This window comes from Neurospora hispaniola, assembly GCF_033458365.1.
Source record: "Neurospora hispaniola strain FGSC 10403 chromosome Unknown B0T23scaffold_3, whole genome shotgun sequence".
NCBI classification, from domain to species: Eukaryota; Fungi; Ascomycota; class Sordariomycetes; order Sordariales; family Sordariaceae; genus Neurospora; species Neurospora hispaniola.
In genome coordinates this window covers 3,321,971-3,344,857 of record NW_026944408.1, presented here as the reverse complement: position 1 = coordinate 3,344,857, position 22,887 = coordinate 3,321,971, and the positions used below count along the sequence as shown (strand labels likewise).

Genomic DNA, 22,887 nt, shown 5'->3' with positions numbered 1-22,887 from the left:
AAAAAAAAAAAAAAAAAAAAAAAAAAAAAAAAAAAAAAAAAAAAAGCCATTCTGAGAACCCACACCTTCTGTGGGTACTATCAGACATCCTGATAACTTCAAACACACTTTTTCTCAACGCCGAACCTGCAACATGCCTTCATCCCAGAGACTACACTCTGATACCCTTTGTCCAAGGACACATGAATCCTTGCTCGACACGTAAACTTGTCGGACTGCAGTAAATCCGGAGAATGCCAGTCTGCCTTTTGTTCTTTCCCCCCACAACAAGAACTTGCTCTTGACTCCCTTCTCTGAAACTCCTCGATCCTACCCTGCTGACATACGCCCTTTCTGACAAACTTAATCCCTTCACCTCATACATAACACATAACCAAAACGGGCCCCTCCTTCCCCACCAACTTCTGATTATACACATCCATCACCACCGAGTCCCAATCGGCATCACTTTTCACATTCCGTGGGCAGCCGGCCGACAGGACATGGATGTACGGAGAAACGCTAGTTCTGCCGCAGATGGTCCCGATGGTGTTCATAATGTACGTGTAGAACCCGCTTCTCACAATGGGCGAGAGGGAGTGCTGGTACGTCACGGGCGGGCTGACGTCTTCGTTGGTCGAACGATTCTTCATGTGCACGTGGTAGGTCAGGTCGGCGTCGTCGGGGACGTCGAGGACGAAGGTTGCGACCGGGACTGGACCTGTTGTTGCTTGTTGGGCTACTTCTTTCTCGCAGCCCTTGGCGAACTCGTCGTGCGTACGCTTTCGAGTGCCGGTGAAAATCAGGTCTTCGTTGGTTTTAGGGGTAGCGGTTGAGGTCGCGGTTGGTGTGGAGATGTTGGTTGTGGGAATTGGAGTATCGGTTTGGGCAGTGCTGGTGGTTGTGATACTCGGTACGCTCGTATTGATACATACTGGGGTGGGAGCAGATGTGACGGTTTGGGTGGTGGTAGTTGTACTACCTGGTGCTGTCGTCTGAACAGGAGTTACGGTGGTGGTAGCCGTGGCAGCTATGGGAACAGGAGCGGAAATTTGAGTGGTCTCGGTTGCGATAGTTGGCACCCTCGTCTCGACAGGAGCCATGGCGGTGCTTTCCAAAACCGGTATGACGACGCCAACGGAAGCCGTACATGACCCTGGGATGGAGACTGATATAGGAGTTTCGGTAACTTTGGGTTCGCTCGTGGTCTCGATCTCCACTGGTAGAGTGTTCTCAGTGACGTTATTGGAAGGAGTCTCGATCGCAGGTGTTGTAGTCGTGTTGCCGCATATTTCTAAAGAACTCGACGCTCCAGTCTCGACACTTTCCATCACAGCTTGCAAACTGGTGCTAGAAGTTGTTGTTGCAGTCATCATTACACCTTCGGAGCATGTCTCTGACCCTTCAGAACCCGTTTCTGGCGAGGCAGTGGTTGCTTCCGGTGAAAACGCTTCCAACTCGGCAACTGGCGCGGGTGAAGATACGGATGCCTCAGAGGGTTCTGGCGAGAGCAAGGCGCTCGGGTTGTTCTTTGCCGCGTCCTTTTCCTTTTTTCGAAAGAAAACTTGTTGCTGGTAAACAATGCGATAGAGGAGCCCCATGAAGTGGACCATAATACTACCAACTCAAGTTAGCAGCTGTCCTTCACCAGGGAGGTATTTCAGGTTTTTGACAACTTACATGGTCGAGTCTCTGGGCCATATGGTTTGGCGCCTATTTCCAGGCGAAACATAGCACTCTGTCGAACCGAACCACTTTTCTCCCCAACCGGTCGTGAGCATATAATATGCGGCACCTCCCAACATAATCTTCATGCCCCTCACATCACCCTGGGTCTTGTGGTAAACAAGGCTCTGGAAAACGGAGTTCAGCACGAAGTCCTTCATCTCCTTGTTGAGCTCTTTGCCCTGCCAGTCATTGAGTTCGAGCCGTCGATACAGTATCGACAATCTTGAGTTCCGGTCTGCAAAAACATTAGCACGGGTCCAACCAAGGTTCAGGTGATTGGGGTGAGAACTTACCAAGGGTGATATAGTCCAGAAGAATCGGGAGCTGGTTCGGGTAGAGATCGATACGCCCTGTGATGGTTGCTCCTCGGTTGGTATAGCAGTGACCGTAGCGAAAACCGGGGATTTCGCTCACCCGAATGTACTGATTGTCCGCAGGAGCTGGTGGTGTGTTTTCCGGGGAACTGGCAGGAGGAGTGAGGAGGTTTGGATCATTTGCCTGTGGTAAGGCATTGACCCCGGGCAGACCAGCACAAGGCTCTTGAGCTTGTGGAGAGCTGTTATCCAGAGGAGGACTAGAGTTTGGAGCACTGTCCTGTGCAGGGATCTCGGAGTAGTTTTGCGAGATGGATTGTTGTTGAGGCTGTTGTTGAGAGCCTTCGCCCTGCTGGGGGTCTGAGACTTGGTCAACCATCCCGTTCAGTAAGAGCTCAGGTCTTTCCATCTGCGCAAGAGCAGCCTCTATATCTGCGTCGTCAAACGTGACCTCCCCCAACCAATCCAACGACTCCAACGACAGGGCGGGCTCGGGGGGTAAATCTGAAGGAGTCTGAGTACTAACCGCTGGGCCACCTGAAGTGTGTCCATCCTGAAGCGAAAAGGGACTTGCAGGCGGATCAGGGGCACTGGGCATACATTGTCCTTCCTGCTGTGCAACCAGGTCATCTTGACCGTCCGTGAAAGGCGGGGTTAGGGCCTCAAGGAGTTCGAGCTCGTCAGGTGTGAGGTCAGTGGGACATAGCGTGGGTAGGTCTTGGTCTTGGAGTTGTTGGCTTGGTTGGGGGCCGGTGGTTGTTGATGCTGATGGTTGGGGCAGCGTCAACTCGCCCGGCCCCGGCTCTGGGGCATGGTCTGAGGCATGCTGTGATGGTGGCTCCTGGTATTGGTCGTCGTCCTCTGATTCGGAAAAGAGCGAATGCAAATCATCATCAGCAGCGTCCCCAAAGAGCGAATCGAGGTCAGTGTCGACAACGTCGTTCTTGTTCTCCCTCTCGTTGTCCTCGGCGGCAAGGAACTCCTCCTCCAGGTTGGAGAAGAGGCGGTCCTGCTCAGAGTCCAGAGAGACAGAGCCCATGATTGAGATGGCAACTCTTACACATACAAGATTCTGTCGGCGACCAAGTCCAGAGTTTGCAATAAAAAGTGCAACAGGACAGTCAACCGAGGCGCGCGACCGGCCGAGTCACAGCGACAAAAGGTGCAATGTCGAGTGATTGATAGTTTGCGATCGAGTTTGCAGCAACACTCAAGCAGCAAAGTTCGAAGTCGCAGTCGCAGTCGCGGATGAAGGGCCGCAAGACTTCAGATGAAGATGAAGTCGACGTGCAGGGTCCCGTCTGGTCGAGAAAATAATGTGGAGCCCCACGTCAAGATAAGCCATTGCAACAAAGGCTTCTATCCACTGTTGCCTGCGGCGTTCACGGGACCCGCTGCGTGGACTGGAGTGGAAACTTCGTTGTTGATCACAGGCAGTGCTGGCCTTACTCTCAGCCACAGCTAACCTTTGCCAATTTTTGTTCTCCTTAGGGGGTCATTGGGCACTTAAGGCGGAAGATTGGGGATGCGACCCACTGTTGAGAGACCATTGCACAGTCCATGCTTCAAAGGCAACTCTTACTGTGGATTGTGGCTTGACTCCTTCGCCATACGTAGGTGTATACTTCACCACCACCACACATAACCCTGCGCATAGCGCTTGGATAGCTGCAGTGCACCTCCAACCCTGAGTTGTGTCTCGGGGGAGAAGAGTATGGCAGCCTCGAGACCAAATCCATTCAGTCACTAATAGTAGGTACTGATCTGGTGTATATACAAGTAGGAAAGGTTATTGTTCTATTATCTGTATCGCTATAGCGCGTCTGATCATGCGCTCCATTGCGTCACAACATCAGCCAGATAAGACTCTACTGACCGCTGAGAATATGGTGAAGCTACCGCAGTACTAAATCCAGCAAACTCACAACGCCATCCTTTGCAACTTTATCCCACCATAAATCAGACATCATGAGCTCTTGCGTGTATCATTCCACAGCTTATCCACAATCTGGAAAATCGCCGTCACGTCCCTCATAATGGCAGCATCCACGTCCCCTCCCAACCGCTGCTGCATCTTATCCGGATGCCAGCGAACTCTCTCGTCCTTCAACCTTGCCGCAAACTCTTTCTCTCCCAACTCTTCCAGACCTATCCCGTGCACAAAGAAAGCCCTAACCGTTTCTGGATCCATCTCCTCAATCTTTCCACCCACCACCTCCCTGTTGACAGGCCAAGGAATCCTCGCCACGTCAATCTTCGCACCACCTTCCGTAGCGGCAGCAGCAAAGTCCCCCCACGCCTTGAGATACTCCTCCCACCTGTCCTTCCACACCCTCCTCTTTCTTCTCTCCTCTCCCCTCTTCAAGCTCCGCTCCATCTCCTTGGCGATCCTCCGCTCCTCCTCTTCCCTCCTCCTCTCTTCCTCTTTCCTCTTTTGTCTCCGCTCCCGCTCTTCCAGCAGGCCCTGGTGCGTCTTCTCCCACATCCTCTGCCGGACATAGGCAGCGTACTCCTCGTCCGTCATCCGTTCGAGCTCGCCCTCAGGGTTGACCCGTTCCCGCGCGGATGAGTACACGTGGATTGGTTGGCCGTAGACGCCTTCCCAGTAGGCGGCTCCTTCGTCGTCTGCCATGGCGTCAAAGAGAGACTCGCGGAAAGCGGCTTCGGGATCCAGCGGGGGTTCGGCGAAGGGGTCTTCTGGATGATCAGGCAGCTCTTGTTGTGGGGTAGGTGAGCGATGGCGACGGTGCCGGCGGTGGTGGTGACGATGGCGATGTTTGCGACGGGGTTCGCTGTCCTTAGTCTCTTCATCCCTATCCCTGTCCCGGTCGCGGTCTCTGCTCCTACCTCTAGATCTCCTCCGCTCCCTTCCCCGGCCATCGCGGTCATCCTCCTCGGGGTGATGCCGGCGACTACGGTGCCGGTCTGATCTAGGAGAGCGCGATCGTGATCGTGACCGCGTCCGTGATCGTCTCCTCCTCCTCCTCCGTGATTCCCTATCCTTGTCCTTAAATCGAAACTTGGTCACCTTAGGCTTCTTCTCCCTCATCCTCCCTTCGGAGTCCTGATCCTGGTCCCCATCACCCTCCCTATCCCTTTTGCGTTCACGCACACGTTCACGCTCACCATCCCCCTCCCCACCAGTGACATCCTCCCCAACGCCGGTCATGGGATCATCGCGGTCATGGCTGGTACCCCTCTCCGTCCTGCTGCCCTTTGGAGGCTCAGCCGCTGCTGAAGTTGACCGTGACCGGCCCCTGTCCAACTCTGGATCCTGCGAGCGGTGCTTGCTCCTACTACCCCCACCAACACCCCTTGCACTGCTACCATCTAGTGCCTCAGCATCGGTTTTGGCAGGCGCAACAGGAACAGGGTTGTAAGAGGCCAAGATTCTTCGCCGTTTGGGGGATCGTGGCGGTGAGTTGAATTCGTCAAAGGACATTGGTTCTGCTGCTTTTGCTTCTCTGTCCGTTGTTGGTTCAAAGGGCGGTAGTCCTGTGGATTCTCGACCCCATGAAACTGAGGATCTCGTCCGCGGTCTGCTTGTGGTCTGTGACAACCCAGACGGGGGGTCCTTGCTCAGGGCCTCTTCAGGCGCGCACTTGCGATAAACATGTGTGAAAAGATCGCGTTAGGCTAGATAGGCTGGCCTCTCGGATTACTTTGATTCAATGCCCCGGTGCCGTATATCCGTGCGTTTTTCCGGGAGTTGATTCGGACTTTGCTGCTTTGGTGTGCTGTGCGGCGACCCAGGTGAGGAGGTGAGATGGTGAGGTTGACGCTGCAGTGTCGTCGCTGGTGGTCAGGTGTACACCACTGGGTAGTACTTAATAGGTAGAGGTAGTAATGGCAGTGTCCAAGACAGTGCACAGATCCGTAAGTTTGAAAATTACCCACTTTGGCGTCATTGCGTATCCGTAACAATACTTTGGTATCGTAGGTAACTTTCAAGTCCGTTTTTTATTCTTTTCTTGTTTTTTTTAGCGTCCCTTTTCGCACGTGGAAAGTAGTTGGGGCCCGGGTTAGGGTACAACCTGTCACTTTTCAGCGTAGCCCCCACCCTCCATCCCATCATCTCCCATGTGCTCCCAATCTCCAACTCCACACCACCAGGGCAATCAGCGCCGGGACCGCTTCCATGGCCATGGAACAGCAATAGTGTAGCCTCCTCTTCCCCCCCCCTTCCCTCCCTCCCCCTCGCTCGCTCGCTCGCTGGGTTCATGTCATGAGACGGGATTCTTTCTCCGCACGACGCGGCTGCTTCCGCTGGTGAAGAAGTTCTTTGGGCAATTCCGCACAACTTCCACTTTCACTACTGGAGTCGTATCCGATGTTCAACAGTAACAATTGATGGCGCCAATACTGTACTGGAATGAAGAATTGAACGAAGCTCGAGGCTCCTTCATTTTACGCTACGCTAGAGGGTAGTACACCGTCTCGAAACTGTGTCGAGGTACTTCTACATATGAATGGTACCTAGTATGTACTCCCTCACGACATACCACCGTGGTCAGCGTCGACAGTCCGAGACATCCATCCATCCATCCCACTCTGGACAGAAATCCTGCGAGGTCGAGAACAATCCGTCAAGACCTTGATTGGGCTTTGATGCCAATTGATGCCCAATCGTTACCTAGCATCTCCATGTTGGTCTCGGATATCGGGTCCAGGACCGTCAATCATCTCCTCCTCCTCCTCCTCCTCCTCATCATCAAGGGTGCTTGTTGTGGGCGACGGCCGGACTTTTCTCGATCGCACTCTTTCCCCAGACGGGAAGTGAGACACATCCATCGTACCATTGGTACTGATCAACCAAGGCATCAACGAGCAATTGGCAACAGAGTTGCAAAAGAAAAGCAAGTGGTTGCATATCAATCAGGACATGGGAAAAGCAGATCGTCTGCACATTGTATGTACCTCATGCACACTCTATTCAGGATGTTGCAGACGGTTACATTGCTGAGCCTTGCACCAATAGTGCGAAATGCAAACTGCAAGTTTGATATATCTACTGTCGCTATCCAGGTTCTCAGGGCAGGGTCATATTAAATGAAAGAGGAAGAAGAAAAAGAAAAGGAACGTATTGCCGGCAATATCCCGGATCTTCATGACCACTCTCATCTTTCATTTCGCGTTGGCGGACCCCATGCAGCTCGTCAAAGGGGTCTGCGAGGCAAAGTGCTTTAACAGAGGCTTTTGTGTTGAGGAGTTGCGAGGACGCGTGCTTAGCTTCCGTAGCCTTATTCAAGAGAAAAAGGCGGGACGGAGACTAGCACCGGGGCCGGACTAGGTAGGACGGGGGAGTTAACCCGCCCACTTGTGACGAGGTACATTGTACGTCAGTCGCGGCAAGATCCCGAAAACGAATGAGCTGCAGTGTGCATAAAGTAGTGTAGGGGATGGATGCATGCAAGTCTCACAAGCGCTTATCCCAACCACACCTCATTCGTGTGGGTAAACAAGCGCTTGGGGCGCGCGGAGCGCCCGCCATATAATAGAGTCTCTCGCGACGGTGATGGTGTGGAAATGAAGCCTAGGGAAGGTTTTGGTATTAGGCACGTACATTGACTGGTCCTTGAAACCCGATGTGATGAGCGAGCGAGTGCCCCATCACGACCATGTTCTTCCGGTCACCCCTCGGAAAAGCCTCACATTGTTATCACTTCGGGATACTGATGGTGATAGAAGGAGCATGTCCAAGTGCAAGTTGCATGTGTCTGGACCGATAAAAAGGTTCTTGTGTACATCACTCATTCACAAGTAAGTGTACTTGGATCACAGCTACAATGAATTGAATGGTAAGAAAACACATCTCCACCACTCCCACCATCAACACTACCACCATTGGGGCACCGCCTCATTTTCCGCCCTTTTCTTCTTCCCAGCTATGTAATATCGTTGGCTCACCGGCCCTTGTAGTAGTTAACCTTCCATCCAACAGCCCCGACGTTTTCCTTTTCTCTTCCCCCTTTCCCTGGCTGCCTAAAACCTAGCGGTAGATCATCATGCACGTAAGGAATTCAGGAGTCACCGCATGGCCTTTTCGCGGCGGGACCACCGCAGTCATCATCGGCATTTTTTTCTTTCCATTCAGCTAGCCTTGACTGGCGGTCATTTCTAGGTAGCTTCACTTCCTTGACAGCCTTGCTTCTGCAATGTGCACTGTACTGTATGTGCAACATCCTCAGCTTCCCCGTCACCAACAATCATGACCATGACCATGACCAACCAACCAACTGTGGTGTTGACTAGGGCGTAAGGCGTTAACTGGTTGGTTTCAATGCTTTTTTTTGGGGGGATGGGGGAGGGAAGGTCATCTGCACTGCCTCAAGGAAGTTGTTCTTTTGTTTCTTTACTTAACGACACAAATGGTAAAGCTTCTCTCTCTTCTGGATGGTGCTTCCAAATCATAAAGTCCTGGGTTGAACAGTGTAGGTATCAGCCACACCTAACAGTCCAAACTACACCTGAAATAAAGCCTCTGACGGCTTTCACGAAGCGTCACGATACGTGAGATGTGGTGAACAGGAAATCATCCAATCCAGTAGCCTACTATACTTCTTGAACCATCAGTAAACTGACCTCAAACACATCATCTTCTCCCTTCTATACCAAAAATTTTACCTAGATGCACCCTTAATCAGGGGCATTGACTCAGAACGGGACTTACGAACACCCCGAATAACACAATTAAATTCCCTTTCCATGCTTCTTTGCAGCCATCGACGCCTACATTTCCCGACAAGTTCCAAAAATGCTTTGCTTTTTTTTTTTTTAACGGTATTCGCAATGTCTCACTTCATTTCCCTTTTCTAACTCCTTAACGCCCAACACAACCCTAAACAAGGCAATATCAATGGTACCACTCGGACGGATTTTGGTCATGTCGAGTTCATCAAGCAAATTATCGAGCGTCTAGAAGAACTCATACAGTACCTACAGTATGTCAATTTTTGACAATGCTCATGAATGGGGCCGAGTAACACAGAAAATCTAGTTCTAGTGCTCGACAAAACGTAGTCTTCATCTCGGTAGCCCACCCATCTAGACCCCCCTCGCCCTCCACGTTTCCGTCGCCCCATCCTCATGGTTCGCTTGCAGACTCCGCTTTGAAACCTAATCTTAAAGCGGCCATGATGTCACTTTATGAGCGGGTGTCATGCCTACGCTTTGGTTTTTGATCTCGATTATCAATTTTACCAGTGTATTCCAGGGGTGCCACATGTTGTGTGAATGCCCCCTGGAGTGTGATGAGATGAAGCACTGTTACGGGACTGGATCGCTAAATGATGAAATGCGACCCGAGAGTCAGCGAGAATTCGCATTTCTAATATGGTGTATCAGGTTCGGGCTTCCGTGACCCAAAATATCTGCTGGGTTAACGTGTAAATATCACATTTCATTTCCAACCTCGCCGGAGGTTGGAAGGACGATTGCGAGGAGCTGAATGTGACGGCGAGTGTGAACATCTGATCACTCTTCAAAACTTGGATGGATTTTGCATTGGAATCCGCAATTTTCACATATCCAGGCCTCAGACAGTGCCATCATTCAAAGACATACATGCGGTAGCCCGTTATTCTGCTCAACTATTAAGCTTTATTTATCCTATTCCCAAACCGCACACTCCATCCTCGGCGTAGCTTTTGATAACAAACGCCGCCTTAGCCAATTAAAGGGTCATCTATCTCCTAGACAGTCACGAGCCCCTGACATTCCCCCCAGACGGGTTCTACCCGTAATTTGCCAGTCCCATTAAAAACAACAGAAATTATGACCCCTGTGGTCCCCCGTAAATGGAAAAAAGTCCAGATGCAATATAACGAACGGCCAAAAACACAAAGCGCCAACTCCGGACATGAAGAAAATCAAATCCCCATAAAACACCAGCCCAATGATGATGACCCTGTGTGCACACCAAATTAAGAAACCCGCGGGACATGTTCCCGTGACCACTTCCTCTCAGCCCCGTTATGGGCAGGGATATTAACAGACTAATGGAGCAGCGGAGCTGCGATATTTGAAGGCTGATTAGTAGGTTGATAAGCCGTGGTTGTAGAAGGATTAGGTGCGTAAGCGAACGGTAGGTAGCGGTAAGGACCAGCCGTATGACGCTCGAACGTAAGCTTGGTTCAGGAGGTAACAGTTATAAAGAAGAAAAAAAAAAAAAGAAAAAAAAAAGTGATGATGAATGTGAAACAAGGAGCGACGTATAATCAACATGACAAATGGAATTTTGATACAAAACGAAGGTAGTAAGACACAAAGTCTAAGAAAAGAAGCACGCTCTCATCAAGGAAAAAGCCATTGCCGGTTGCCCGGGCTCGCTTTCAGATAACTCTAGATCAGGGGAGAAGACAAAAGAAAGATGCAAAAATAGAGAGCGTAATGTTGTGTGGTTGGGCCGAGATCACTCGTTAAGCGGCGGGTCGGTTGGAATGCGGCTCATGCCTCCATTGCTCAACTGGCCTTCGTAGGCTGTCAGTATGACCATGAGACCCCTGCAACGGATGTCTATGGGTACCTTCGAGGGGGCCTCTTTGGCTAATAGCCCATCCTATCTCTGGCCTAGGAGCGGGCGCAGGAGGATAGGGCTGATAGGCACCGCCTGATGGGCTTTGCGAAGTCAAGGGGACAGCATGCGGTCCATTAGATGCAGGGGGCGGGGTTGAGGTCGATTGAGGCTGATCAAGTCCCCGAAGAGGGGGTAATCTTGGAGGAGGAAGATGAGGTGACTGAGCCAGTCCGAAGGCTGATTGGGGCATGGTCATGGGAGCGGGCGTGTTATATGCGTAAGCTCCAGTAGTGGGCGACGGCTCTGTATCAGTCCTTCTCCGTCTTCTGGGCCTCTCGAGTGTCAAGGACTCGTCGTATGGAGATGAATGGGTGTTGTCGGGATGCGACCGGGTGCGTGAATGAGTATAAGTGTTTGAAAGCTGGTGTGACTGCGGGGGTTGAGATTGCGGCTGCGGTGGAGGTAGCGGTCCCGCACGGGGGCTGTTCTCGACCGAAAACGAGGGTACGCTTGGAGGCGACGATACAGGAGTCGGTTGTGCTGGATCCGCCAGCTTGCTGAATTCAGGAATGCCAGCCACAATCTTCCTCAAACGTTCTGCCTCGCTACGAAAGTAATCGCGCTCGGTGGTCAAATCCTGCATCTTCTTGGCCCACTCCCGGCTCTCAACCTCCAGTCTCTGCAAATCCCTCTCCCTGTTCCGCTCAATCTCCCTCTTACGCTGTCTAAACCGCGCAGAGGCTCCCGCGTTTCGCTGTCGCTTTGCATCCGCCTGTCTCGAGCCTTGGTGGATATCTACTGGGACCAGAATTTCTTCGCCAACAGATGGTGTAATGGTAATCATATGCTGTCGACCATCAACCGCAAGCCTGCTTCGGTCCTGAAGCAGATAAGCGGCGGTCAACCCGCCTGATACAGGTCCAGTAGTCGTGGTTGGAGGACTGGGGAAGGACGGGTGAGAAACAGGTCTTCCGGCAAGATCCCGAGTAAGAGAGCCGGATTGTAGCGGCCCTGCTGTTACAGGCGGCGGAAGTCTTTGACCCAGAAGCGGCTGGGATGACGGAGCAACCATTCCAGTAGTCGGTTGCGCAGGCGGCGGAGGTAAAGAAGCCCCCTGTCCGTGTAGCGAGTCGGAAAATGGGCGAGGACCTGGGAAACTTGGGGGGCCACTGAGTGGTGAAGTGTTGTGAGATGGCGTTGGGGTTCTTTGAACATGGGATGGCATGCCTGGGAGCTGTTGGCCTTCCATGGGTCTTGTTGTCCCGCGGCCCATGCTTGATGGTCTTGGGGACCTCGGGGTTAACATCCTCCTCGACATGGCCATCGAAAAGGGATGGTTGGTGATAGGAGATTCGTTTTCGGAAGCCGGAGGAGGCACCATGGAGGATGCGGCAGGAACTGGAGTAGTAGTTCGCGACCCGGGCATACTTTGCGTCTGATAACCATAAAAGCGAGATGGCGAGCCATCAGCTGGGTACTGGCCCATTCTCATGGTTGCCTGTGGGCTACCCCTTTGGACAGAAGGCAACGGGAGAGATGGGGCGGGTGTAGGAAGACGCTCCTGGGGTTCCGAAGGGTTCAGAATGTTGTGCACACCGGAAGTTTTCGATCCTGTTTGAGTGTGGTTTCCGTCGACGTTGGCCATTGAGGTGTTGCTTAGGTTACGACGATGCTGATGACTCGGTCCATCTTGACCAAAGGCTCGGTAGGACGGCGACGGGGAGTGAACGTCACGCGACGATGTGAGCGCGGAAAGGTGAGGTGTAGGACCCCTCTGTGACATTGCCTGTTCCCCTTCGCTTCTTTGATCTTCAGCACCATGATACTGGCGACCGTTGTCGCCGTTGGAACCCTGTGAAGCGAGTATGAACCCGGAGCTGACACCTGGTAAGCCGTTGTGTCCAATAGTCGTGCTCGAAGACCCAAAGCTGTAGGCGATGGAAGAGATGGAGTCTGAAGAGTCCGCGCCGAGCCACCTCCGGGGAGGCTCTTGGGGACGGGAAAGAGCTTGGATCGCCAGCTTGACGGATTTAACGGTGGTACTGTATAGAATGGTTTATTAATTCACCTTTGTTGGGGAAGAGAGTGTTGCTAGCGGCTGGTGCGACGGATGAGTGAGTCTTTATGCTGCAAAAGAGCGTGGCACCCGACTCGGAAGTACTGCCAGCTCCACGTTCGAATAGCGAGGACGGTATCGGTTCCGGACTGCAGTAGCGGCAAACGCACACAGAGGATGAACTGCAAGATGTCGGGTACGTGTTCGAGGCCCGTACAACCAACGTGTCAGCTAAGTTGTCAAGCTTTAGAGACAAAGCTGGCGTAGAGACAAGAGCCAAAGAGACTAGCAGCGGGTGGAGGCGAGCGGGGACTACTTCGACAGGAGGGTAGTCCGGCGGATAGCTCGAGGGGCCCCTAGCGGAGTAGAGAAAAAAATGACAGGCGTAGACCAGCAGTCCCGGTGGGTAATCGATGCAAGAGTAGTTGCGGTGACAAGGTGGGATGGTATGCAGGTTTCTGGACCACTCAACGTCGTCAGGAGGAGACTCGCCCGCTGAATGGTCCTGGAGACCACGTAGCGCTAGAGGTTCGCCGTTTAGGTGGGCGTAGGTCAAGACGAAGCCTCCTTTCAGATTCCCAAATTTTGCTAGCTTCTTGGGATAGTCTGTTTGCCTCTGGTGGAATGCTCGCTGGCTTCACGAGTAGTCGGGATGTCGTAACGGTGGTGAAGCAAGAATCGGTTCAGATTGAGGCAAAATCGCGCTTCAAGGTCCCCGCCAGCGGGACAGACTATATAGATCTGATTGGACCACTGTTGCTCTACTTCAAGAGCAGAGGCCGTGGATAAGGGAGCATAGGTCGTCCCACGAGACAAGCCACTGCCCTTGAGTTGACGTGTGAGTTCCAAGGGTACCTCAGTTCCGCGGACCACAGTGATCAGCATGTCCCGGAGCCTGTAATTGTCCACCCATGCTTCTGTTGTTCAACGCTTTCTATTCAAGTTGCTGTTTATCTGCTGGGTGGTCGTGCTAGAACTGGTACGTAGTGTGTTCCGATGGGTGGACAAGTCAACACGGGGACAATGGCGGAATCGTAGTGTACACAGTACCATAGTAGTCAGCAGGCAGTGAGTGGATAGGTAGCTGCTGGGGTACGGCAACGCAGAGGAAAAGCAGGGGTTGTAAGAGCCATGTCAGTTTGAAGTGATGGTCGCTTGGTAGGTATGTGCTAAGTCTTGACAGGGCTGTTGTCAACGATCCTCCTGGGGAAACTGACAGACTCAATGTTACCTAGCACTTCCGGTTGGCGTATTTCCATTTTCGCTCAGATGATCTTGCCCGGATTTCCACTTCCCTTTTTGTTGGCCGTTTTTTTTCGCAAAGAGTCCACCCTGTGGGTAGCATGGGTATGTCGGCCTGGAGGTGGATGGATCAATGAGGGCTAACCGGACACTGTTTCGTGATTCCACCACGATAATAGCGTACATGTGGTGAGGTCCATGAGGCCCAAAAGCTCACAGACATCCACACAGCACGACCAAGACCCTCTTGGCGTGACCGAGCATACACGGCCCAAGCGACTGGGTTGGTAGTGGATCGCTCGCATCAGCGGCAAATGCTAGTCCTGAACGCCCGTGACGGTACTGTGCCTAGGCGACTAGTCTAAAATGGCAACTTGCGTTCATTGCTGACGATGGGTCGTCCGCAAAGCAGTCGAGGTGAGCATTGGTATGGCTTTTGAAGAAATTTCTGGATTGGCTATAAACGCGCACCGTGCCGTTTCTAGGATGACCGAGAGGCTGAGATTCCCGGTATCACTCATGTTAGGTGTGGCAGACATTATATGTGAGACAATAAGAGAACTGGCGACGTCGTATTGGTATTGCCGTGTATCAAAAATACAACAGCCCGAGGGTCCTTGGAGTTGCGGCATCTCGCGTGAGCGAAAGGGTTCCGTGTGAACAGTCAAGCAATTTCCGTGCACGCAGTCAAAAAAAACCAGTCCATGGCGCATACTGTGTACGTATGTCGCGATCCCGAAGGTTATCACGGGTGGAGAGAACGGCAGCGATGATGCGCATAATAAACCATAGCGATCCACACAGAGATTTACCACTGGTGAGAACCCAGCAAGCTTCCCGGGGAAAAGCAGGTGCTCGTCCCTTACACCCTGCTTCATGTGCGTGACTGAGGCGGACGATGCGATATGACGATCCTATTCCAGACAGAGAACTTTGTGCTTATGATTTCACTTGGCCTCCTTGGCCTCTTGGGTATTTCACCCCGACTCTGGCTCGCCACGAGATGTTCCCGAGATCCAAAGATATCAAAAGACCCGCCATCTGTAAGCGGGCAAAGTGCAAAGCCCACGGAGAAAAAAGAGGTTCGCATGACCCACCGCCTACATGTTGTACGGCGTAGTCAGGTTTTGCGCGCAGAATGTTGTCGTTGAGTGGCTCCGGTGGACTCGACAAAGTCGCGGCGGCTGCATGGACCAATCTGGGGTCGGCGGGCAGCTTGTTTTATAGGGAATCTTCACCAAGGAGAGATGAAGAAGGGATTACACGACAGGGCGGAGCTGATGGTGTTGAGCATGCCGGCTGACGGGAGGTGATCAACAGACGACTGAGCCTCGGAGGTATCTCTCCAGGAGAATGATGTGAGGTGATGTTGCATGGCAACAGACGGGTGCGTGCTGCGTATCCTGATGCCAGTCATGTCCAGTTGCAGCGGCTGATGCCATCCCGAACAAATTACGGGCCTGTATCTTTATTAACTTGATCCCGGCAAGCCACCAAACCCAAAATAAACGCGAAAATGTCGTTCGCCAGAGTGGTCAAATAAGGCACGAGATCGTGGGCGCACCGCCTGAGGTTTTGGAGTTGTAGGGTCGGGTAGGCGTGTCACTCTGCCTGTCCGGTATGTATATATGTACGGGGCCGGGGCCTAGGTAGCGTAGCAGCCCGCGTAGCTTCAAAGGCTGTCATGGTGATGTGGCTACCAGATCGGGTTCTGTGGAGTGCCTTGAGTGGTCAGTTTGGCTCGATTGTTGCGACACTCCATCTTCCAAAATGGTCCTTACAAAGCGGCCGTTCTTGGCATCTGGGCTGTCTGACACCTCAGTACAGTGAAGCTGCACTGGGAGGGGGGGGAGGTCGAATGCACGATACATTCATTTGTTAGATGGCCAACCATCCAGTGTCGGATCTCTCAGCCAAGCAGGTCAAGTAAAGGTGAAGAAGCTTGACCTCCATTTTGCAGATGCTGTCGCCAAGCTGCTGGTTGGAGGCCAATGGAGATCTCGAGCTGGGTGGTGAATAAGTGGAAATGGACAGGTGCAAATTGTGGAAAGTGTGCCAAGCCCACAAAGTCCAATATTGCAGTGTGGAAGGGCTGGGGCTGCCTTGCCCTGAACGCTATGCCGTCCACGAATGCTCGTCGTAGATGAGGCCGAGATAAGTGTAGTATAAGGGGCATCCTCCGTCGTGCCTGCCAATGCCAGAACCGACCTCCAAGAAGGTACCGTAAGTAGTACATAGGTAGGTAGCAATGGGTGTTGTCAGTTTTGGGGGATGCCCCTTGCTTCTGTCTGTCCTTGCACGGGCAGTGGGGACCTTGGCTGGGCGTTTAGAACTTTCATGAACACCTCCGCAGCACCGCACCTTCTTCGTTGCATCCGTCTCTGTTCCGAACCCAGAGAGTGCTTCAGTTCCGATGTTTAGCTACGGCCTCAGTATCGAATCCAAACAAACAACTCGCCAACTGAACGTGCCTCGAGGTGACGCCTGAACTTGCGTTGACACGCCTCCTACATCCAACAACTGCCAGGTAATCCAGATGTTGGGTTGTCTTGCAGATATCAAACTCCTCTGGTTGGGCTGCTACCGTACCATGGCTGACTCTGTTGGGGATTGTCAATTCGAAATTGTACCTCCACATCCATACAGTACTCAACGGCAGGTACATGACGGCATCTGTGTCTTGAGCGGCCATGGTTGGTTGCGAAATACGTTGACTGCAACCCTCCGTCAGGATCAGTGGCGTACACTGCTGGTAGCGTAGCAAATTGGACATATCCCGTGCTCAAATTGACTTTGGCCTTGCTCCTTGTACATCTAAAATGAGGCTTCTGCTGGTTTCCTAGGTTCTGCGGCCCAACATGCAACCTCGTTCACACTGGACAATGCTTCAGATATGGTGTGGTGCCCTGGCTCAGCCGGGCGAGCCTGGGTAGGAGGTGTACCGTGTAAACATTCCTTTTGATATCGTGTTGTTGGCGTCAGGGACGGATGAAGGGAAGGACAGCGTTGATGGAGCTGCTCAGTCAACTCGGTTTTCGGTGACTTTCGAAACGCACAGACTGGTTCGTTGCTCTTCATGCCTCTGCCCGTTTCAACGTCGGATAGTTGCTGAGAGCTGGGTCGCGCACTTGTTCAGTGTGACCAGATGAGGTGATTCCTCCAGAATCCCATCCAGGTCGGCGTATCGATATTTGGTCCAATACAACATATTCCCGCGTGGTTACTGGCCCAAAGACGAGATTGTCAAATTTGGATCCGTTCTCCTGGGTTCCGCATTCCCCTTGCGATCACTCCATCGTTCTGAGTAGGAAGCACGGGCAGGCCCAGCCCTTCACAACTAAATTGCGACGCCGGCGGCTCTGACGTCTTGCGAATCCGAAATTACGGCATCTGTTGCCGAGTCGAGTCTCTGGGGCGAACGGGACGTTGAAGGATATCGGTTTCAAATAACGCGGGATGTCCAATGTCGAGAGTGCCAGAGGAAACAGATGGCAGCTGTATCGATACAAGGCCACGCCCGACGACTTCGTCGCCATTTCTCCCTTGACGGGAACTTGTCAAGAGCTGAAGGTGAAGCGGGAACGTGCTGCAGCTTACAAGCATGGCATATGTACAGATCCCCGCATTCTGACTTCCCTTAGGTACTACATACTTTAAGTAGCCTGCGTCTATGTCGGGGCTTTCATTGGTGTACGGGCCCTGTCAGGTCTGACACGGTACAGCGGAACCCCTAGTGATTGCAAACCCCGGGAAACGCAAATCTACACAGAGTTACTTGGTAAATGCAAGTGTTCTGGCAGCCCAGACTCACCAACCTGTACGTGCCCCTGACTAAGACCCTGACAAATTCAAAATAATGGTACATGCAATATTTTTCGAGACTACCTACAGGTATGTAGAAAGCCCAAATTAGTTGCATTTACTAGAATCTGTACTGTACTACTTGCACGGTCAACCTAGTTAGTACCTGGCATGGCGACACAGTGACGACATGGAATTCAGTCAGCAACTTGACTTATTTGCACTATTGCCCATGGCGAAAGTTGGTGGTGCCGTCATTTGCGAATATCTCGAATCAACTTAGCGAAACACTTGGTATCTTTAAAATTTGCCGATTCATGACATCAACGACGGATGGAAACGAAGGACAACGATGAGTCTGCTGTTGCTCAATACCTTGCCCCATCTCTTCCCCAGAAGCAAAAGAGCCTAGGGCTGGCGCGTTTTCCGATTCGACAATGGGCTTTTGACCGCCTTTCCAGGTCCATCTACCGCCATTGACGCTATTTCCACCCGGAAGCACCAAGCCGGCAGAGGCTCCCGTGGGGCTTTCGGAGGGAGAAAGGTAAGAGGATTTCTATGTGCTCCTATGACACTTCATATTTGCCCCTTCAAGTTCGAACTGCGGCTAGGCACCAGCAAGTCGGCGACAACAGTCCGAAGGTGAGTGCGCACGAGAAGTACTGGCCACTAATGCCTTACTTGTCCTCAAGACCACTCAGATTGCCCACACAAATTCATGATGAAACCATGTTTGCTTGTTGAATGCCCACGCCTCGGTCACGACTAACCTTCTCTTTTCCCCAATGCGATCGATACCAGAAATCAATAACGTATACGAGCTGTTCCAACTGAAAGACTTTGCGCTAGGGGATCAAGGACAAGGGAAGACATTATGGTAAAGGCCAGGACCATCGGGCCTTACCCGCATCTGCCTTACTCGTTGGGCCTATCGAAGCCCTAGAAGCTGACCGGGGCATATAGTGCATGCAGCGGCGGTCGATCATGTGTTACTGTCTTGGGGACCAGGGCTCCTCAACGGTCGATGAACCTGTCTATCCTGCGTCTAGCAATGACGGGAGTTTTAACTGTATCAAATGCATAGGCGAACAGAGGCCCCCTGCCGTGATGCTTCTTATGTACCGACAAACATCAAGGCAGGCCACACCATGAATGAAGAATGAAGGATATGTCTCTTCCGCCATCTAGGGTGAAGAGTAGTGTCTGGACGCTGGACTAACTCTACGCTGTGAGTCATTTACCATGAACAGCTCAGAAGGCCGTTTTGGTAACCCTAAATGTGCAGGGCGAGCTACATCAAGACATGTTATTGTACGAATTCGAGTGTCTTGACCTGGATGTCGCATTACGTACGTTACCGTAACATTTGTCATAAACTGACTGATGTCTGTGTTGGCTGTAACGCTGAAACGACAGGACCACTGGAGCTGGATGGACACGCGACAACACTTTCCGATTCGAAGATACCTTAGTGGTCGGCTTCCTCGATCTGGATGAGGCTTTCACGTTTTGAATGTCGGGGATTGGCAATTGGAATCGAGGCACCAGGGTTGTTCAGGATCATGATGCTTCATGGCCGACATCCGATTGCTCAACGGCCGCCCTGACATGCAGTATGGGCTCGTTTGGGAAATGCCTTAAGTGTGCGTTTGGAAGTGACTTATCGCGAGATTCAACATGTGCATGAGTATTGCAGCCAATAGGTGAGCCACCTGATCTCTTGTTGTTCCTCGCTTCAGTTTATAAAACCTTGACTTTATTTTGTCTCCGAGCATGGATTGATTGGATCGATGGGCCTCGAGCGCTGCAAGCGCTACCATCTCATTCAGGCTGCCAACAAACTAATTGGAAGTCGCTGTCTCTGGACGAAGGAGCATCTGAGGTGTTTCCTTTCTCCTGCCATGGCCTACGGGTAGCTGCCGCAACGCCAAGGCACTATATACACCTCCTTTGCGAGTGGCAGCAATGTCTGGTGCCATCAAGGTACCTCACATTGGATCACTTACTTGTAGGTGCACTAGCGTCGTACAGGTAGTACACTACACATCAGTCCTTAAAAGTTTGTTAGCCTCCTACATGCCCCACATCTTCTTGTAGGGGGGTAACAGGGTGGTTGCAAGGCCGGACACGACTATTTACGCGATTTGATTGGCCGAAACTACCTACGTTCAAGGAGAGAAAGAGTTAGCCGAAGAAATCTAAACACCCGAACACAAACCTCTCAACCAGTATAATCGGGCACCCACCACCCAAGGCCTCCCTCCCATCTTCTATGGTTGGTAAAGTTACAAGGCATTTATAGGTCCCCTGCTTACGACCCTCGTAAGTACCACGCTAACGAACTTACCAGGGCTGATGTGTATAAGCTACGGGTACCTGTCCACGACCGGCAGCGGACAGGAACCAGCCAATCTTCAACCTTTCCACTTTCGGCACCCACCGACAACACCATGGACTGCACTCCAGCACTCCTTTGGCAGCGCAACCGACGGCATCGTAACAGCCGATCCAACCGACGTGACACCAGCGCAGTGCGCGCGTGGTTTCATTACAACCTTTCTGCCTCTGGACCGAGACACACGCAGCCCTCGACAGCCGCAGCGCGCAATTTTGGCGGCCGGCTCGCTCGCGTGTATACGGATGCCAGGCCCGATTTCCGGAAGCCGGGACGCCTGATAAGGGATCTGGTGCGGAGGGGGCCCGTTGAATGGCAGTCTATGATGGTCCCCCTCAGTGCTGCTCCGCATTGCGGCGACCCACTCGATGGACGTCGACAACGTCAGAACTATTGGCAACAAACACCTTGGCCTCTACATACTATTGTGTATAAAAGACCTACACAAACTCCGGCTGAAGCTGGAACTGGAGAGAGAACCAAACCGTCGCCTCATCTGCAAGCACGACGACGTGCATGAACAAGAGTTTGATCAGCCTGCATCCGCAGACTCTGTAACGCAAGTACGCATGTAGGTTGAGTTGTATTGTACAAAACCCACACACACCGCTCCTTTGCGGCCGACTCTCTCCATCGAGCGAGCCATGTCGGCCATCCTGACTGACATCCTGAGCCATCGACACATCCCCGGCTCTCCAAACCGCCCGGCGAGACTTCCGGTAGACACGCGCGCTGACAAGTGAGTGACAGACACCAAGCCAAACGCCCACTTAGTACGGTGTAGCTGCCGTGCCATAGCCTCCGGCTGCAACTTGCTCGTGTCCGGCAACCAGTCATCGTCAACGCCAGTCGCCCCGACAGCTCCAGCGAGCAGATTCTGGTCAAGCACATGCTGCACTAGTCCCGCCTGCTTCGTCACCGCATCCGCTCAACTGGGTCTCAACTGGGTCTCAATACGGAACTTCCGCCTCCTCTGGACTTGCCTCTTCTTCCGCCCAACAGGCATCACCATCCTTTCCTAGGAGTTGCCTGCATCACCCACCGCACTACCGTCTCAGGTTCCCAACCACCGCCAAGACTTCTCTCGGAACTTAGTCAAACTACGCGACCATGGCCGACCAGAACCAAGTACAGCAGTGGCACGTTACTGAGCCGTATCTGGATTTGCACTGCCAGCTTGGAGAGGGTCCCTACTTCGAAAAGGGCACCCAGACGTTGCGCTTTGTCGACATCAAGCAAAAGCGGCTGCACACCGTCTTGATCACGGAAGGGCCAGATTCGCTCAAGACCCTCCAGCTCGATTCCCCGATTGGTGTCACGGCCAACATCCAGGGTCAGGATCCGCAGGAAAAGATTCTAGTGGCCCTCAAGTATGGCATTGCCCTCCTCGACCGAAAGACGGGTCAGTATGACTACTTGACCCGCATTGGCGGCGAGCCCGACAGAATGAGATCCAATGACGGTGCCGTTGATCCACATGGTCGTTTCTGGCTTGGCACCATGAATGACTTTCACGTTGGTGAGCCGCAATCCGAAGGTGAGTGAGAGAGGGGGAAAAAAAAAAAAAAAAAAAAAAAAGAGTTCAAAAGTCCCTCTTCTGTTCGATCAGCCAGTATCTCCTTCCCACGTGGCAGCCTAAAGGTCCAATTCGGCAATCGACCCTGGGTCTGTCAAGGGGTGATATGTGGAACATCCCGGACGCTCGATGTGACGCGCTTGTGCTGTCAATGGAGCCCATTGTGGAGGATGCGGGTCTCTTGGACCTGTTATGCACAACACAACAGCAGAGCAACAGCAACAGTGACAGCCGTACATCAAAATTGGGCCGTCATGACACGATTTCTTGTTATTTTTATTCTGTCCCGAAGTATTGTGGATTCTGACATGTCATTTGCTTGGATATAGGATCCCTCTACCGATTCGACCTCGGAAAGTCCAGGGAAGAGGTCGAGTCAGGCTTGATCATCCCCAACAGCATTGGCTGGTCTCCGGATGGGAAGACCATGTACTTCACTCACACGCCTGAGAACACCATTTTTGCGTGGGACTACAACCCCGAGGACGGCAGCCTCTCCAACAAGCGCGTTCACTACAAGCACAAGGAGAAGGGTCACTTGGACGGGTTCAGGGTCGATAAGGATGGTAATATCTGGCACGCCCTGTACGATGGCGGTTCCGTCATCAAGATTTCCCCGGCTGGGGACATCCTAGGCCGAATCATCCTGCCGACCAACAACATCACCTGCGTTGAATTTGTGGGTACCGAGCTGTTCATCACCAGCGCCGCGGACGAGGACAGCGAGGAGGGGACCCCGAGCAGGAAGTATGGCGGTGGCCTGTTTAGGGTCGATGTCGGCACTACCGGATTGGACCACACCGAGTTTAAACTTGAGTAAAGTTGATGGTACACCACAAAATGACATATGCATGATTTGCATACACACAGTGTATCTGGTCTATCCCGTCCGCATGTCTCACTCGGGGGTTCAAGAGAGAGATTCGAGGACAGTATGAATGTATATTCAAACCTCCAGCTGTTCACGGACCTGTCTGGTCCTCAGTCAACAGACTAACTTAGTGAAAGCCGATGGACGGCGATATCCAGAGCTTTGCATTGATGTCTCAGATCTCTCTCTCTTTCTCTTTCACTCTCTCTCCCGGATGTCTCAAGCGTCTCAGTTTTGTTCGTCGCTTCGGTTCGTTTTGTGCCCCACCGTGGGAGGTCTAGGACTGCGGAGTATGGCCCAGGAGTAGTGTAAACAACCTAAAAGTCCTGAACAAAAGGGTCCTTGATCTACATGCATGGCAGGCAGGTGCCTACTACACTAGTAAAACAGCCACACCAGCCTCCCCCTAT

At 52.4% G+C, this 22,887-nt stretch overlaps 7 protein-coding genes across 7 annotated transcripts; 4 read left to right on the top strand and 3 right to left on the bottom strand.

Moving 5' to 3' along the window:
* Nucleotides 1-45: 45 nt before the first annotated feature.
* On the bottom strand, nucleotides 46-3,060 carry B0T23DRAFT_440548 (uncharacterized protein; the record flags this gene model as incomplete). The annotated part of the gene is made up of 3 exons (XM_062840733.1): nucleotides 46-1,596; nucleotides 1,660-1,942; nucleotides 2,001-3,060. The coding sequence occupies 3 exons, from the start codon at nucleotides 3,058-3,060 to the stop codon at nucleotides 357-359; spliced, it is 2,583 nt and encodes an 860-aa protein (XP_062694368.1). The 3' UTR covers nucleotides 46-356.
* A 736-nt stretch (nucleotides 3,061-3,796) lies between these two features.
* On the bottom strand, nucleotides 3,797-5,929 carry B0T23DRAFT_419575 (uncharacterized protein; the record flags this gene model as incomplete). Its single annotated transcript, XM_062839710.1, has 3 exons — nucleotides 3,797-5,540; nucleotides 5,684-5,847; nucleotides 5,919-5,929. The coding sequence occupies 3 exons, from the start codon at nucleotides 5,927-5,929 to the stop codon at nucleotides 3,988-3,990; spliced, it is 1,728 nt and encodes a 575-aa protein (XP_062694367.1). The 3' UTR covers nucleotides 3,797-3,987.
* A 308-nt stretch (nucleotides 5,930-6,237) lies between these two features.
* B0T23DRAFT_377813 (uncharacterized protein) lies at nucleotides 6,238-7,417 on the top strand. The gene has a single exon (XM_062837049.1). The coding sequence runs from the start codon at nucleotides 6,630-6,632 to the stop codon at nucleotides 7,068-7,070; it is 441 nt and encodes a 146-aa protein (XP_062694366.1). The 5' UTR covers nucleotides 6,238-6,629; the 3' UTR covers nucleotides 7,071-7,417.
* A 180-nt stretch (nucleotides 7,418-7,597) lies between these two features.
* On the top strand, nucleotides 7,598-7,900 carry B0T23DRAFT_377811 (uncharacterized protein). Its single transcript, XM_062837048.1, has one exon. It carries the CDS (start codon nucleotides 7,612-7,614, stop codon nucleotides 7,783-7,785), a length of 174 nt encoding a protein of 57 aa, XP_062694365.1. The 5' UTR covers nucleotides 7,598-7,611; the 3' UTR covers nucleotides 7,786-7,900.
* A 2,531-nt stretch (nucleotides 7,901-10,431) lies between these two features.
* Nucleotides 10,432-13,851, bottom strand: B0T23DRAFT_312837 (uncharacterized protein; the record flags this gene model as incomplete). Its single annotated transcript, XM_062834708.1, has 4 exons — nucleotides 10,432-10,490; nucleotides 10,546-12,578; nucleotides 12,817-13,223; nucleotides 13,810-13,851. The coding sequence occupies 4 exons, from the start codon at nucleotides 13,849-13,851 to the stop codon at nucleotides 10,432-10,434; spliced, it is 2,541 nt and encodes an 846-aa protein (XP_062694364.1).
* Nucleotides 13,852-16,864: 3,013 nt separating this feature from the next.
* On the top strand, nucleotides 16,865-18,379 carry B0T23DRAFT_440545 (uncharacterized protein; the record flags this gene model as incomplete). Its single annotated transcript, XM_062840732.1, has 6 exons — nucleotides 16,865-17,444; nucleotides 17,496-17,651; nucleotides 17,795-17,929; nucleotides 18,097-18,179; nucleotides 18,231-18,277; nucleotides 18,328-18,379. Exons 1-6 carry the CDS (start codon nucleotides 17,291-17,293, stop codon nucleotides 18,377-18,379), a joined length of 627 nt encoding a protein of 208 aa, XP_062694363.1. The 5' UTR covers nucleotides 16,865-17,290.
* Nucleotides 18,380-20,983: 2,604 nt separating this feature from the next.
* On the top strand, nucleotides 20,984-22,835 carry B0T23DRAFT_121409 (uncharacterized protein). The gene is made up of 2 exons (XM_062832044.1): nucleotides 20,984-21,567; nucleotides 21,936-22,835. Exons 1-2 carry the CDS (start codon nucleotides 21,141-21,143, stop codon nucleotides 22,424-22,426), a joined length of 918 nt encoding a protein of 305 aa, XP_062694362.1. The 5' UTR covers nucleotides 20,984-21,140; the 3' UTR covers nucleotides 22,427-22,835.
* The last annotated feature ends 52 nt before the right edge of the window (nucleotides 22,836-22,887 follow it).

Bases quoted from the DNA above. Each gene is read 5' to 3' on its own strand.
- B0T23DRAFT_377813 (XM_062837049.1), top strand. From the start codon at position 6,630: ATGCCAATTGATGCCCAATCGTTACCTAGCATCTCCATGTTGGTCTCG.
- B0T23DRAFT_377811 (XM_062837048.1), top strand. From the start codon at position 7,612: ATGAGCGAGCGAGTGCCCCATCACGACCATGTTCTTCCGGTCACCCCT.
- B0T23DRAFT_121409 (XM_062832044.1), top strand. From the start codon at position 21,141: ATGGCCGACCAGAACCAAGTACAGCAGTGGCACGTTACTGAGCCGTAT. The intron at 21,568-21,935 runs GTGAGTGAGAGA...GCTTGGATATAG, and splicing joins TGGTGAGCCGCAATCCGAAG to GATCCCTCTACCGATTCGAC.